At 45.8% G+C, this 15,441-nt stretch overlaps 1 protein-coding gene across 4 annotated transcripts; it reads left to right on the top strand.

Moving 5' to 3' along the window:
* The first annotated feature begins 1,567 nt into the window (after positions 1-1,567).
* mtif2 (mitochondrial translational initiation factor 2) lies at positions 1,568-14,989 on the top strand. 4 transcript variants are annotated; one of them, XM_078271390.1, is made up of 14 exons: positions 1,568-1,687; positions 2,371-2,531; positions 3,227-3,344; positions 3,445-3,616; positions 4,116-4,276; positions 5,857-6,033; positions 6,239-6,378; positions 6,933-7,057; positions 8,114-8,318; positions 10,179-10,431; positions 10,704-10,844; positions 11,697-11,861; positions 13,460-13,600; positions 14,709-14,989. In XM_078271390.1, exons 2-14 carry the CDS (start codon positions 2,373-2,375, stop codon positions 14,876-14,878), a joined length of 2,127 nt encoding a protein of 708 aa, XP_078127516.1. In that variant the 5' UTR covers positions 1,568-1,687; positions 2,371-2,372; the 3' UTR covers positions 14,879-14,989. The 4 variants fall into 4 exon arrangements, with proteins under 4 accessions (XP_078127516.1, XP_078127524.1, XP_078127532.1 ...); XM_078271398.1 differs by having other exon boundaries at positions 1,571-1,674; XM_078271406.1 differs by lacking the exon at positions 1,568-1,687 and adding an exon at positions 1,699-1,832.
* Positions 14,990-15,441: the final 452 nt, after the last annotated feature.

The following is a 15,441-nucleotide window of genomic DNA, read 5'->3' as shown; positions in this document are numbered from 1 at the left end:
AAAAAAACAAAAAAGAAAAGAGACGCTGTATTCCTCCGACACGCTGTATTAACGTTACTGTTTAAAACGCTTTCCAGGTTAGTGGGGGTGCATACCGCTTAAAACCAACATTAAAAACATAGTAATCTTTAAAGAGTTTAGTTCTGTTGTTAAACTGTAAAATGAGCGGTGACGTTAAATCACCTGTTTCAGGTAACAGCACCCTAGGGTACCGTCTATTTGCTGGATTGTTCCGAGGTAACCGTCGGTAACTAACGTTAGCAGATAAGCCCGTTGACAGCAACGGTAGTGTTCATATTTATGCACAATGACACATAACGCAAACTTGCTAAAAAAGGAACTCCACGCTGTTTTCAGGTAACGTTACTGTTGACCTTCAAACAGGCCTGTGTGTGTTTTGAGAAATATCTTTATACTGCATTAAGGCTATATTTATTTTATTTTTATTTGTTATTTATATATTATTTTATTGCCATTACCTGTTTTCCCTGTTTTCATACATACAGAAGTTTAGTTTGCTAAATATATCCCATTTGTTTAGTGTGATATTGATGTGAAAAGAAGGAAATGGTTCTAACATCACACTTTAGATGTGTGTTAATGTCCCACCAGGAGTCATTTATATAGTTGTATTTTATAGTGATCCATTATCTATTTAAAAAATGTTCTGTGCAAAATGTAACATTTTCTATTAAAGAGAAGATAGAAAATAAATATTTGTGTGTGCTGTAAAGTGGTTAGAAAAAATGAAATCAGAATCGGCCGAGAAAGTTGTAATCGGTGCATCTCTAGTAGTTTCACTAAGAATGTATTTATTTTGTGAATGGAAATAAGTCATTTTAATTCTTTTGGTGTTATGGGAATACATAACACTTTAAAATCAACACAATGTTTTTACCCCAAACTGAAAAAGGACTATTTGGTTAATTTGACAGGAACAGCACTTTCTCTTGAGGAAGAAAAGAGCAGGTGCTCCTGTTGATGTCTGCGTGTGCATGAGCCTGAGTGAAAGGGTCTTTTTCACAAGTTGTGATTCAATGGACGGACTCTTATATATTTTCTTTTAAGAAAAAAAGTATAACTATGCGCATTACTTAGTTTTCACATTGCAGGATAAATCCTGCTTGTCTGAGGGACTCAAACACTGGTGGGATGCCATCCACTGCTTCCTTTCTCAGGCTGACATGTTCTGATTAGGCCAACATCAGTTTTACCTTGAGGCCACAAAGTCTTAGGGACTTCCTGTAGGGCTGGGATAACTATATATATATATATATATATATATATATATATATATATATATATATATATATATATATATATATATATATTAGTACCAGTTGAATATGTCATTGTGTGCACAGTATCTCCACGCATCTGCTAGTAACTAAGGAGGACACGGAGGATTCAAACCACATTGATGTGTCTGTGTGTGTGTCTGTGTGTATAGATTTTAATCTATGTAAAACACCGGTCTAATTAAAAGTTGTAGCTTCCGGTTAACGCCAGAAGGAGGCAGTAATGTAACATAAGCCGTAAAACTCCAAAGAAGAAGAAAACGAGGAATGAGGCGGATATCCGTCTGTCAGTAACTATCATGGCGGCTCCCTGTTGCAGGTGTTCTTCACGGTGAAACGGGAGAATCTCGACCAACGGGTGAAGCCGTTTTTTCAGGTGGCTCTGTCAGGTCAGATATGACGCACTTTACCTGGTGTCCGCTCAGTTTTAACCCGCTTAAGAACCGACCTTGTGTAGTTTCTAACGTGTACACTCGCGCTGCTCTGACGGCTCGCCAGACTCCACCGGGAAATCTCGTGTTTTAGGTCCGCCAGGTAATCTCACCTGAGACAACCCAACTAATCCCTGATTATCTGATCAGAGGGGTTCTATTAGCTAATTCGGCTATCATTTTACCCACCAAACAGCTTTTATATGTCGGCTAGAGATCAGTTTCTTCATAAAACTACACAATAATAATCCCTAACCTCTAACATACACAATACTAACCTCTAACATACACAATAATAACCCTAACCTCTAACATACACAATAATAAGGGCGTAACTTACCAGACTGGGTCAGGCTGGACATGTCGACATCACGGTCAGAGACAAACAGTCCTACACAACACACAGTCAGTCAGAGACAAACAGTCCTACAGTAATGCACAGTGGAGGAATAGCATCAGAAACATAAAACATAGTGTGGGCGGGCTTTAATATACTATGTCTAATATTTCTGCAGCGTTAAACATGCAGTTATCAGGAGTTCTGCTGGGGAAGGGCGTGCGTGTTCAAAATACAACACAAAAAATGTCAAAAGTGCAGTTTAGAATGGATTATTGTTATGGTTATGTCTCTCTCTCTGCAGGTATGAATGTGATGTCATCAGTGATGCGCGGCGCCCGCCGGCTCGTCCACGTCGACCCGGCTCAGCTCACCAACTTCCTGTCTCTGCCCCGCCTCTGTCCTGCTGGAAGCCCCGCCCCCTTACTCACCTGTCAACAGACCAGGAAGTTAGCCTCAAAACAGGTGAGACTGACCGACACGGCCACAGCCAGCCAATCATGATGTCACTCTGTGACATCTGAGATGGAATCATGATGTCACTCTGTGACATCTGAGATGGAATCATGATGTCACTCTGTGATCACATGACCGCTGAGATGGAATCATGATGTCACTCTGTGATTACATGACCGCTGAGATGGAATCATGATGTCACTCTGTGATCACATGACCGCTGAGATGGTTTAATGAGAGTAAACCTGGAGGTGTTCTCTGAGTCCTCTCTCCACCAATCAGGCACTGTCGTCACTCTCCGCCTGCCCTTCTACCTCTCTCTCGTAGGCCTAATTTACGGGGGGGGTTACAACCCCCCAATAATCAAAACTGGCCAGTGCAACCCACCCCAAAAACCTATAAAAATTTCCTCTACATAAATCAAGACATTTGCACCATAAATGTATGCAGAGAGGGCACACGTTGTGAGATCAGGTCAGCGTTGGCCTCACAGCGGAGCAGCTCCAGTCTCAACAACGCAGCCCTTTGGACAACATCACGGGACTCACAGATGTTTTGGGGCTCGTGAGTTTCCTTTTGGCTTTAGCCCTCTCAAGAGGTTCAAACCTCTTGAGAGGGCTAAAGCCAAAAGGAAAGGCGCCCTGTTCTATCAGAATATATCCATATCCTCTCAACAGGAATGAGAGGTGTGCTGTGTGTTGCAGGTCAAAGGTCAGAGGAAAGATCAGAAGAACCAGAAGGTGAAAGCGGACAAACAGGAAGTGGAGATCAGACAGAAGATGACGGTTGCGGCTCTCGCCGCGGCCATGAATAAAGACTTTGGTGAGAAACACAGAGAGAGCAGACTGTGTGTGTGTGTGTCTGTCCCCAGACCACGTCCTGTGTATGAATAAAGTTTATTCAAAGCGCTGTCTGTCCCCAGACCACGTCCTGGAGGCGCTGCTCAACACGTCCTTGGACCTGGACGCTCTGACGCCGGACTCGGTGCTGGACGAGCGCTGGATCAAACAGGCGGTGACTTGCTCGGGGATGAAGTTCAGATGGGCCAAACTCAGCGAGAGCCGAGAGAGATGCAACCGGGACGTCCTGCCCAGGTACCACACACAGGAAGTCACTAAGAGACACACATCTGGGCTGCGATTGGAGGAAAATGTGCTCTGGTTTATTGGCATTGCTTTAAACCAATCACAATCGTCTTGGGCGGGGCTAAGCTCTATAGAACTACTCCAGTGTCGGGTTGGGCATCGTTTGGATTTTAACGATTCTGGTTCCGATTCTTTGAGGGCTGGAGTTGGAACGGGTCACGGGTTGATTGAATGGGGGGTTGCAGTGTTACAGCTTATTCAACGTAAAATAAAGCCCCACTAGAGCGCTGATTACTGAGCTCCAACGCTGCAACACAACAAGCGCCTGGTTGCTACGGAAACCCAAACTTACACCTGTTACATTTTTAACCCATGATCAGATATGAAACCACATCCTCCAAACGATTCTAACCGGTTCTCGATGCCCAGCCCTACTCCTGTTAGGGAAAGGTTAGTGTAACATTGGTGTTCTCTGGCTGTCTGTTTCCTGCCCCCTGCCCCCCCTCAGACCCCCTGCAGACCCGTCCCGGCTGACACCGCGCCCCCCGGTGGTCACCATCATGGGCCACGTGGACCACGGGAAGACCACGCTGCTGGACAGCCTGAGGAAGAGTCAGATCGTCTCCACGGAGGCCGGAGGCATCACGCAGCACATCGGAGCCTTCCTCGGTAATTATTAATATTAATATAGATATCATCAGAGCCTTCCTCTGTTCATCATCATCAACTTTTTATTCCAGACTCAGAGTCCATTCAGAAGACACATTAAAAAGAGAAACGTATACAAAGAAATAAAAACAGAAGAAACAACAATACTACATTTCTATAGAAGACACTTGTACCAGTGTTTCCATAGTGATGACAGGTGTGGGATGGCACTAAACCAGCAGCATAACAACGCTGTTCTGGGAGACGTTCAGGCGACAAATGAATTTGTAGATAAGACTCCTCAATAACGCCTGGAAGGTGCTGACCCCTGCATTACAGAACAGGTCACGTGCACTACAGCACCTGTTGAGCAGTATCCTCATCCAGTCATTATAGGCAACCTTGAGCTTCTGCATGCTTGGCTTTTTAAACGTAGTCCATAAGGGAGCAGTATACAAAGGAGTGCAATATGCTTTAAACAAACTCATTTTGACATAATCTGTGCTCATGTGGAATTTTCTTACCAACATGTTAGCTTGGGCATATAATATGCAACGCTGCCTGTATATATCCTCATCATCAGATAACTGATCTGTAATGTAGTGACCCAGAGATTTCATTTTATTACAGACACTCATCACTTGTCCTGATAGATAAAAGTCTGGAAAACAAATATCTTTGTCCACTTTTGTCCTACATATCAAGACAGCACTCTTTTTACCATTATACAACACATCATATTGCACCCCATGTTCAGAGCAGATATTCAGTAGCAGCTGAAAACCAGCACTGCTGGGAGAGAAAATGGCCAGATCATCAGCATACATGAGATGATTAGCCAAGGTGTTACCAATCATACAGCCAATTTTGCATCTTGTCACTTGGTTGGATAACTCATCCATGTACAAGTTGAAAAGTGCTGGTGAGAGTAGCCCCCCCTGACGTACCCCACTACTGTATTACCCCATTTAACCTGCATACTCTGGTTGGCATACCAGTAAGCCAGGATTCTTCTAATGCTGTCAGGAGCGCCCCTTTGGCTCAGTTTTTCAAATAGCTTATGATGATTGACTCTGTCAAAGGCGTTGAAAGCATCAATAAACCCAACTAGCATAGATGAATTCTGCCTTATGTACCCCTGTGTTGCCTCCTTCAAGGCATAGATACACAAATCAGTACCAAGCTTAGCTTTGACGCCAAATTGATTGTCAGTGGAACCAATATAAGGACATAGACAATCAAGCAAAATTCTTTCCAGTACTTTAGATATCACGCTGGCTAGGGCTATCGGCCTATAATTATCCAAACTCCCAACCTTGCCAGCTTTGTCCTTGATGACAGGCACAAGAGTAAGAGACAACATAGATTCAGGTAGCAGCCCATGGGTCATAAATCCAGAAAAGCAAATGGCAAGCAGTACTGCCACATTTGGGCTAGTAAGTTTCCACTTTGTAGGAGTCACTTTTAACACAGTTAAATAAGACACAAACACACACACACACACACACACACACACACACACACAGTCCCTCGCGGCAGCACTTGTTGGACTGCTTACAGCTGCATCATGTCCTGTGTGTCTGGTGTGTTTTGTGTCCCAGTGCAGCTCCCTACAGGCGAGAGGATCACCTTCCTGGACACGCCGGGCCACGCAGCCTTTTCCTCCATGAGAGCCCGTGGAGCCAACGCCACGGACATCGTGGTGCTGGTGGTGGCGGCCGACGACGGCGTCATGAACCAGACAGTCGAGTCTATCCAGCACGCCAGGAGAGCTAATGGTAGCACACACCGATACACACAGAGACACACACACACACACACACACAGAGTACTGATTTTCTTAGTGTTTTTTCAGTGTGTTTACAGGGTTTCTTATGGATTTCTCCCAGTGTTCTCCCATGTTTCCGTTGTGTTTCTGCTGGACATGTAGAAACACTGTCGTGTGTGTGTGTGTGTGTGTGTGTGTGTGTGTGTGTTTTTCAGTGCCGATGATCGTGGCAGTGAATAAGTGCGATAAGCCTCAGGCTGACCCTCAGAGAGTCAAACAGGAACTGCTGGCGCACGACGTCGTCTGTGAGGAGTTTGGAGGAGACGTCCAGGCCATCCACGTCTCTGCTCTCAAGGTGAATGAAGACACACACACACACACACACACACACACAGTTCAGAGGAGACGTCCAGGCCGTCCACGTCTCTGCTCTCAAGGTGAATGAAGACACACACACACACACACACACACACACACACAGTTCAGAGGAGACGTCCAGGCCGTCCACGTCTCTGCTCTCAAGGTGAATGAAGACACACACACACACACACACACACACACACACACACACACACACACACACACACACACACACAGTTCAGAGGAGACGTCCAGGCCGTCCACGTCTCTGCTCTCAAGGTGAATGAAGACACAACAAAGGAGATGAATATAAATATAACTGTAATAATCTGTGTTAATAATACTCTGGGATACTCTGAATCAGAGGATTCTCAGTTGTATCACAGATCACCATGTTTTAAATGAATGTCAAAATGAAAAATGCTCATGAGTGCTGAAAGCTGAACTGGACTGCTGTCTATTATGGTCTGTCCCAGAGATCCCATCTTCAGCCCTCTGATTCTGTGATTCTGTGAGGTGATGACATCATTGTGTTGTTGTTGTTGCCAGGGCGACAACCTGCTGGCGCTGGCCGAGGCCACGGTGGCGCTGGCCGAGGTCCTGGAGCTGAAGGCGGAGCCGAGCGGCGCCGTGGAGGGGCTGATCGTCGAGAGTCGCACCGACCGAGGGAAAGGGGTACACAGACTCACTCGCCTTGGTTCTTCAAATAGTTCCAAACATATTCATACTTCGTTTCACTCAAAGTATTCAAAACTGTTTTTCTTTTCCAACTTTTTTCTTAAAATATTCCGACTTGTTTTCAGTCTGTTCTGACCCACAATGCTTTGCACAGCAGATATGAGCAAGGCTTAATGTTATGAAGAATTCCCTACTGACTTAATGCAACACTACACACAGTACACACAGTACACACAGTAAACAGAAAAGTAAACTTTCCCCGTTCTCCTTTTCCATGATTGTTAGCGGCGACCCTTCCCCTTTAAGACAGGTGGTCGGGGGGGGGGTGTTATGGGAAGTGAGGCTCTCCGTGTGTAGAAAAGTACGGTAAGCGGCAGCTGACACAGTGATGCACGTACTTTACCATGTAGTGAAGCTCCAGTAGTCAGTGTTTTATGTTCGCTGACAAACTAAATCACCTGATTAATGCAGCGTCCCGGCCATTTATCACCAATCACAATCAGTGCTGCTCAATTCATCAAACAACCAAGGCAGGCGCGCTAGTCGACCACAACCTGACATTTAGAGGAAGCAACATGCATACATTATTAATATCATTGACTTTAGCCTGGATTAATAGTATTATATGAATACAATGGTGTCAAGTCAGTCAACCAGTGTATTTAACTACCTAATGTCCCCCTCCAAGATCTCTTCAGAAGAGTCTTCACAGCCTTACTCTTTGTAGATGCTCTCCTACAGCATCACCCAGTAGTTGAGAATGATTTAGTATTTCTAAATAGGGCTATTTATGTCCTCTTGTAAAAATGAGTCTTTTTTTCATATCGCAATATATATCACAGGGAAAAAAATATCGCAATGTAAGTTTTTTTCAATATCGTGCAGGCCTACTGTCTGTCTGACAGACTGTCTGTCTGTACTGTCTCTCTCTCTGTCTCTGACTCTCTCTCTCTGTCTCTCTCTGTCTCTCTGTCTGTCATCTGACTCTCTCTGTCTCTGACTCTCTGTCTCTCTCTCTCTCTGTCTCTCTCTCTCTCTTTGTGTCCCTTCAGTCCCGTAACGACGGCCATAGTCCAGCGGGGGACCCTGAAGCGAGGTTGTGTCCTGGTGGCGGGGAGGAGCTGGGCTAAAGTGCGCTTCCTGTTTGATGAGAATGGGCGAGCGGTGGCCGAGGCGGGGCCGAGCGCCGCGGTGGAGGTGGTCGGCTGGAAGGAGCTGCCGTCGGCCGGGGACGTCTTCCTGGAGGTGGAGTCGGAGGTAAGGACTGAACACGCCGCTCAGCTGACCTCTGACCTCTGCAGGTGTTACGGCAGGTGTTAAGGAGATAACATAGACACAGGCTAATTATTGATCACTAAAATGATAGTTAACATTAGGTATAATACATTTATTTGTAAAGAGCTTTCAGATCAAAGTGCTGCACAGAGCATAGAAAATACAATTTAAAAACATTTCAAATAACTGAAACAAAAATAAACACACACTCGGACTCTCAGGAAAACATACAGAGAAATTAGGCCTCATACACAACAGTAAACAGATGGGTCTTTAGCTTTGCTTAAAAAGCCTCAACAGAACAAGCCTGCCTGATGTCCAGAGGTAAACTGTTCCTCCATGTCGGTGCACGGAAAGAAAAATCCCGTTCACCAATTGTCTTCTTTCTAACCTTTGGGACACTCAGAAGACCCGTCCCCTGAGAACGCAGGGCTCGAGCAGGCACATAGGGGTTCACTAGGTCTTTAAGATACAATGGTGCGCTGCCATTTAATATTTTATAGGTTAGCAGCAACACCTTAAAGTCATGAACAGGGAGCCAATGGAGAGAGGTGTCTGAACACAAGCTGCAGCATTCTGAACCATCTGCAGACTCATGAAGACTTTTCGTTGGCAGACCCGACAGAAGGACATTACAATAATCTAGCCTAGATGACACACAGGCATGAATGAGGACCTCAGAGTCCTTAAACAACAGTATTGATCTGATCTTGGAGATGTTTCTAAGATGGAAAAAAGCAACTCCGGTCTCCTCCTTTTTATATGTAAATCAAACGAGAGAGTTTGATCGAAAAGCACACCAAGATTCTTAAGTTGGTCATCATCGAGAGACAAAGTAACGTGATCAAAAAGATAACCTAATTTTGCTGGTCCGATAACCATCATTTCTGTCTTAGCAGAATTAAGCAACAAGAAATGTGTTGATAACCAGCTCTTAACAGCTGCAAGACAGGCCTCAAGTTTAGCTGTATTAGACTCGCTTCCTCCACCTAACGGCATATACAGCTGCATAGCGTCAGCATAACAATGAAAAGCAATCCCAAAAGAACAGAAAATCTGACCCAATGGGGATAGGTGATAGTGAAAAAAGCAATGGACCCAGTACAGACCCCTGGGGCACCCCGTGCTTGACGGCACAGGACTCAGAGAGAATGTTGTCATATAAAACACATTGAAATCTTTCTGACAGGTAGTAATTACACTTAAACAGCTGATGGAAGTCCAAACTGCCTGAGAGCTTCTCCTGTACTATACGGTAACTCCTCTACTATGAGACAGGAAGTCTCGTGGTTATCACCCAATCGTTAGCCTATTGTTATAAAAACGTCTGCTACGGAGCCATAACGTGAGCTACAAGGTAATGGAGCCTTTTATACATTGTCGTGTTTCTTTAGAAATAAACAACGGACAAATAGAGTCTTTAAACGCTTCAGATGTAAAGGTATTCTCTGTCAAAGTGACGTCAGAATGAATGGCAGTCAATGGGATGCTAATGGGAGGTGATGGCTTGGTAGCATCAACATGGCGCCATAGGAGGTATGCTTTCCGGACACTGTTTTACGCCCTTGGTCAAAACGCCGTTCCGTTCCTTTGTTGTGATTGATTGCTAACTTGTAGCCAGCAGTGAACCAACTTCATTATGTAGGTCCATTTTTATTGTATTGACATTACAGAAGGCTCTCGTTAGCATCTTGGAGGCATGTAGTTGCCTAGCATACGCAACTCACATCTGCAGTCGGCTCACATCGGGCAGTGACAATGGGTTTGTTACTTTTTTAACAATTCTAACCCCTTTTGACAATGTTTTTTTTTCAACATTTTTGTCTCTTTTTGTGATTGCAGCAGCGAGCACGGGAGGCGGTGGAGTGGAGGAGCTACGCGGAGGAGCAGCAGAAGCTGATGGAGGAGCAGAGCGCCATCGAGCTGAAACAGAAGCTGCACCTGGATGGGTACAGGAAGCAGAGGGAGGGGCTAATGCACCTGAGCTGGAGGCAGAGGAAGTCATTGCTCCGCCGAGAAAACCGCCAACAGTTCGCCATCCGGCCCAGCGAGAAGACGCAGAGAGAGGGGCGGAGCCTGTCGCTCATTATCAAAGGTACACACAGAGACACACACACACACTCTCTCAGACACACACACTTGTACATACGCACAGACACACTCGTACACACACACACACACACACAGACACACTCATACATACATACACACACACACACACACACACACACACACACACAGACGAGAAAGCTCCTTTTGATGTTTATTGGTAGATAAATGATGTCTAACAGGGTTGTGGTGTCATGTTTATTTTGACTTTAGTTATCAGTACTGACCCTCTGGCTGACCTCTGACCTGTGTGTTTAGGAGACGTGGACGGCTCGGTGGAGGCCATCCTCAACCTCCTGGACACGTACGACGCCCAGCAGCAGTGTGAGCTGGAGCTGCTGCACTTCGGCATCGGAGACGTTTCAGAGAACGACGTCAACATGGCCCAGTCCTTCGCAGGTGACCCAGCCCGTCCTCAACAGTTAATCTTTCCATCTAAGATCATTTCTGGTATTAAGCTTGATAGAGTCTAGAGTCTGTTAAGGGGTAGCAGTTACTACACATCACAGGTGATGGTGAAGGACATTAACAGGACTCCAGGAAGGCCTCAGGATTGTACTGCTGAACTAAATTAACATTGTCGTGCATTTAGCATTTGTTCCTTTGTTTCACTTGAGGATATTTAAAGGTAGACTGTGTAGTGTTTGAAGTATTTCATTAGCTAAAATCAATGTCTTCATTCATAAATATGACCTCATTGGTGTAAAATGACCTCTGCCAATGAGCTGACTTATCCTCGTAAGCCAAGAATTTCTGGGCAAGTCCACGGAGGCTTCCACGTCGTTCTGTAATGGCTGAGAGGGACAGAGCACTAGCCGACCTGTCTAGCTAATCCACAACGCGTGTTGGTTCAGAGCCAGCATCACGTGACTGAAACCAGCTGAACCGGAGAAGGAGATCAGTGAGAGGCGCTGGTCACTGCCCTGTAGTTCAGAATGGAGGATCAGACTTATGCTGAGCCACAGGAGAAGGAAACTATTGCTATTGGAAGACATGTTGTCATAGCTTCTTGGTACATAACGGCTACCGTAGCTGCAACACGCATAGAGAGCACTTTTCGTTTGAATGCAAAATACAATTTCACCGCTAGATGGGAGAAATTCCTGCAAAAGATTGTGAATGTCAGCAGGAGAATGTCATTGAGATGCCTGCCCTTCATGCAGCATGACAGAAACCCTTGATTCATCACAGCAGAGAGACTCTACCCCAGCAGGAACTCTCCCTGACCCCGAGTCTTCTTCCTTCCTCCAGGTTCGATCTACGGCTTCAACGTGGCGGCCAGCCGGCCGATCCAGCAGCTGGCTGCTGGCCACGGCGTCCCGCTGCGACTGCACAACATCATCTATAAACTGGTGGACGAGCTGAAGGACGAGCTGAGCAGCAAGCTGCCGCCGCTGCTCTCCGAGAACATCGTTGGTGAGAAACTGTGTGTTTACCAGCGGTGGGAGGAGTTCAGATTTCTCTGTACGTCGGGCACATATTGCAGAGTTGGCATTCAAGTTGACTTGACGACACGGTTTAGGAAACAGTCACACTGAGAAACACACAGACAGTTGTTTGGAGTCTAAAGCTTTGTAGCAACTCATCTGGCTTGAATGTAACGTTCATTAATATGAAATAGTTGCGTACTGTAGCTTTAAGGCCTAAAACGTTGAAATGTTAGACACGAAACCCTGAGAATCTGAAGGAGCCTTTAAACTCTAGCTGAAGTACTCAGATTACTGCAGTTAGAGTACTAATACCACCGTTATATTGTTGGCTAGTTTACTTTAGAATCAAACATCAGATTTATAAACTACATGTGTTTAGTGAGCAGAAATCTTAATGTGTAAAGTAACTAGTAACTAAAGTAACTAGTAACTAAAGCTGGAACAGATGAATGTAGTGGAGTAACTAAAGTAACTAGTAACTAAAGCTGGAACAGATGAATGTAGTGGAGTAACTAAAGTAACTAGTAACTAAAGCTGGAACAGATGAATGTAGAGGAGTAGAAGTAGAAAGTGACATGAAAAGAAAAGACTCAAGTAAAGTACAAGTACCTCAACATTTGGTACTGGAGTACATGTACTTAGTTACATTCTACCACTGATGTGTAATGAACCGACTGTAAAACATATCGTAGTATAGTATGTGGAATAAAGTCATAGGCTGTGTCTCAAAGCTCCTACTCCTACTACGTGGAGGTAACGCACTGAAAGTACCAGGATGACCCCTAAAAACTGTCCAAAAGTTGAGTGTGGAACGATGGACGCTACTCGCACTAAACGGGCGCCATCTGGACTGGAAAGGGGAGGGACCAGGGACGTCGAACGGCAGCTGATTGGACGAAGGCGTCACGTGTGTCTGGCTGCTCCCTGACCATAATGGCGTCTCGTTCAGAATCCGATCTCATACTGGACTAAGATAGTTCACCGAAACGTGTTTCTGGAAACATCTGAAGAGAGCAACAGGCCGTGCAGCTGCTGACTCTGTCTTCATTTCAGATCAAAGGTCAGTTTATCGGATGATTTTGAGAGGCGGCGAGCTGAGCCGACCGCTCCTCATTTCTGGGAAGTGTTAATTTTGGGACAATACTAACCATCGATTGTGGGCACTACGGCAGGAAGTGGTCAGTGACCATTAGCAGTGGACTGACGGAAGTATGCGGAATGAGACACAGCCATAGTATAGTATGTCGAAAAGTCATCAAAAGTCCTAGTATGTTGAAGATAGTGGTATTATGGGATGGTGAAAGAAGTGACGGAGTGTATTTTGTCGTATTAAACATGTTAAATACAGTCCGGCTCTGTATATTCCTGTAGAAGAACTCAAAGACTGATTACGTAACTCAACATGTGATCAACACACTAATGGTCCATGTTGGTTTTCTATATAAACGTGTTTGAATGATTTTGGTGAAATGGCCCCCAGGGTTCCACGGTACATCCTTCACCAAACCACAGCGTTGGACCGTTATTATATATAAATATATATGAATAAGTTTCTCTGAAGTGTCCGTGTCTGTGCCCATCCAGGGGAGGCGACGGTGCTCGCCATGTTTGATGTCTCCGTGGGGAAGAAGAAGGTTCCCGTCGCTGGCTGTCGGGTTCAGAAAGGTCAGCTGGATCGCCGTCTCCAGTTCAGACTGATCCGAGGCCGGGACGTCATCTGGGAGGGTGAGTTCACGCGCTGCTGGACTACTCATACATGGACCGTTTCCTCTTAGGCCGGCTACACACTGGCGTGTGTGTGGCGTGATCGTGTCAGCTGCGTGGCGTGTCCGTTTTTATTTCGGCTCCCATGGTAACAGGTTAGAGCGTGCTCACTGCCTGCGTGACACGCACGTCTCAGGCGCTGCTCGAAAACGCGTGCATGCTAGAAATAGAACCGACGCCTATTTTTCACACGACACGCCAGCGTGTTGGAAGCGTTTCCAGGCAACATAGAATAGGAAAGATGTTCATATGTCATTTAGACACAAATACATTTAATAAATGACATGTTGATGTTTGAAAGTCTCGAGGTTTTCACATAAATGTTCCTCTGTGTGTTTTTTGGTCCTGGGATGCGTTCTTATGTCTCAGCGTCTTGTTTGTGATTTGAAAGAGCACCATGTGACCGTCTGGGAGGGTAAACGGACTGCTGGACGAACCGGCTGGGTTTACACCACACGTTCAGAACACCGGGAAACCTTTCTTCTGAATACGTTCACCTCATTATTGCATAATTTGGCAGCCATGTATAACATGAACATCAGACATTATAGACATGACAGGAAACACAGAACAGCTTCTCTGGCGGCGTTGCCGTAGCGTTGCCGTAGCGTTGCCGTGGCGTTGCCGTGGCGTTGCTCTGGCGTTGCCCTAGCGTTGCCCTAGCGTTGCCCTAATGTTGTTCTAGCATTGCCCCAGTGTTGCCCTAGCGTTGCCCTAATGTTGTTCTAGCGTTGCCCTTGCGTTGCTGTAGCGTTGCTCAGCGTTGCTGTAGCGTTTAGCGTTGCCCTAATGTTGCCCTAGCGTTGCTCCAGCGTTGCTCCAGCGTTGCTGTAGCTTTGCTGTAGCGTTGCTGTAGCGTTGCCCTAATGTTGCTGTAGCGTTGCTGTAGCGTTGCTCTAGCGTTGCTGTAGCGTTTAGCGTTGCTCCAGCGTTGCTGTAGCTTTGCTGTAGCTTTGCTGTAGCGTTGCTGTAGCGTTGCCCTAATGTTGCTGTAGCGTTGCCCTAGCGTTGCTGTAGCGTTTAGCGTTGCTCTAGTGTTGCCCTAACGTTGCTCTAACGTTGCCTGCAGGTTCTCTGGCGGCGCTGAAGCACCACCGAGACGACGTGCAGACCGTGAAGGCCGGGATGGACTGCGGCCTGTCAGCTGACGGCGGCGTGGACTTCAGACCCGGTGATGTCATCATCTGTTACGAGGAGCACGACACTCCGCAGGTCACGTCCTGGGACCCTGGCTTTTAAAAACTGCACTTCCCAGCATGGTGTGCTGTAAACAGGAAGCTCTACAGGACTGATGGATGTAACATGTAAATGTGATAACTATTAAATTAATCTCCATCTATTTTGATAATCCATTAATCAGTTTGAGTCATTTATTATGATGAAACAGGTAAAGATCTAGGGTTGGGCACCAAGACCCGGTGCTAATAAAGCGGGTTAGGGTTAGGCCTTAAAGTGCCCATATTATGAAAAAAATCACTTTTTCTGTGATTTGGGGAGTTATTTTGTCTCTGGTGCTTCATACAAACTTTGATAAAAACCCTCCATGCTGTTCTGAGTGAGATACGGTTCCTGAATGTGTCCTGTCTTCAGTCTCCGGGTCAGCTGGTCAACATCTGCACGGTTTTCTACGTCACTAGCTGAGACGAGGGGGCTAGGGGGCTAACCGTTAGCATGCTAGCTCGTTCTCAATGGCAAAACACTGCTACAACACACACTAGTTCACCCTAATCTCCAAAAGAACTACTTCCATGTCCCTGTTCTGCAGGTATTCACACAAAGGTGGAAGTGTTCCCTCGTTTAGA

Source organism: Sander vitreus, chromosome 2 (genome assembly GCF_031162955.1).
Source record: "Sander vitreus isolate 19-12246 chromosome 2, sanVit1, whole genome shotgun sequence".
NCBI lineage: Eukaryota > Metazoa > Chordata > Actinopteri > Perciformes > Percidae > Sander > Sander vitreus.
Note: the sequence above shows the minus strand (reverse complement) of the source record. Positions and strands in the feature narration are given on the sequence as shown.

Bases quoted from the DNA above. Each gene is read 5' to 3' on its own strand.
- mtif2 (XM_078271390.1), top strand. From the start codon at position 2,373: ATGAATGTGATGTCATCAGTGATGCGCGGCGCCCGCCGGCTCGTCCAC. The intron at 2,532-3,226 runs GTGAGACTGACC...TGTGTGTTGCAG, and splicing joins GGAAGTTAGCCTCAAAACAG to GTCAAAGGTCAGAGGAAAGA. The intron at 4,277-5,856 runs GTAATTATTAAT...TTTGTGTCCCAG, and splicing joins GCACATCGGAGCCTTCCTCG to TGCAGCTCCCTACAGGCGAG.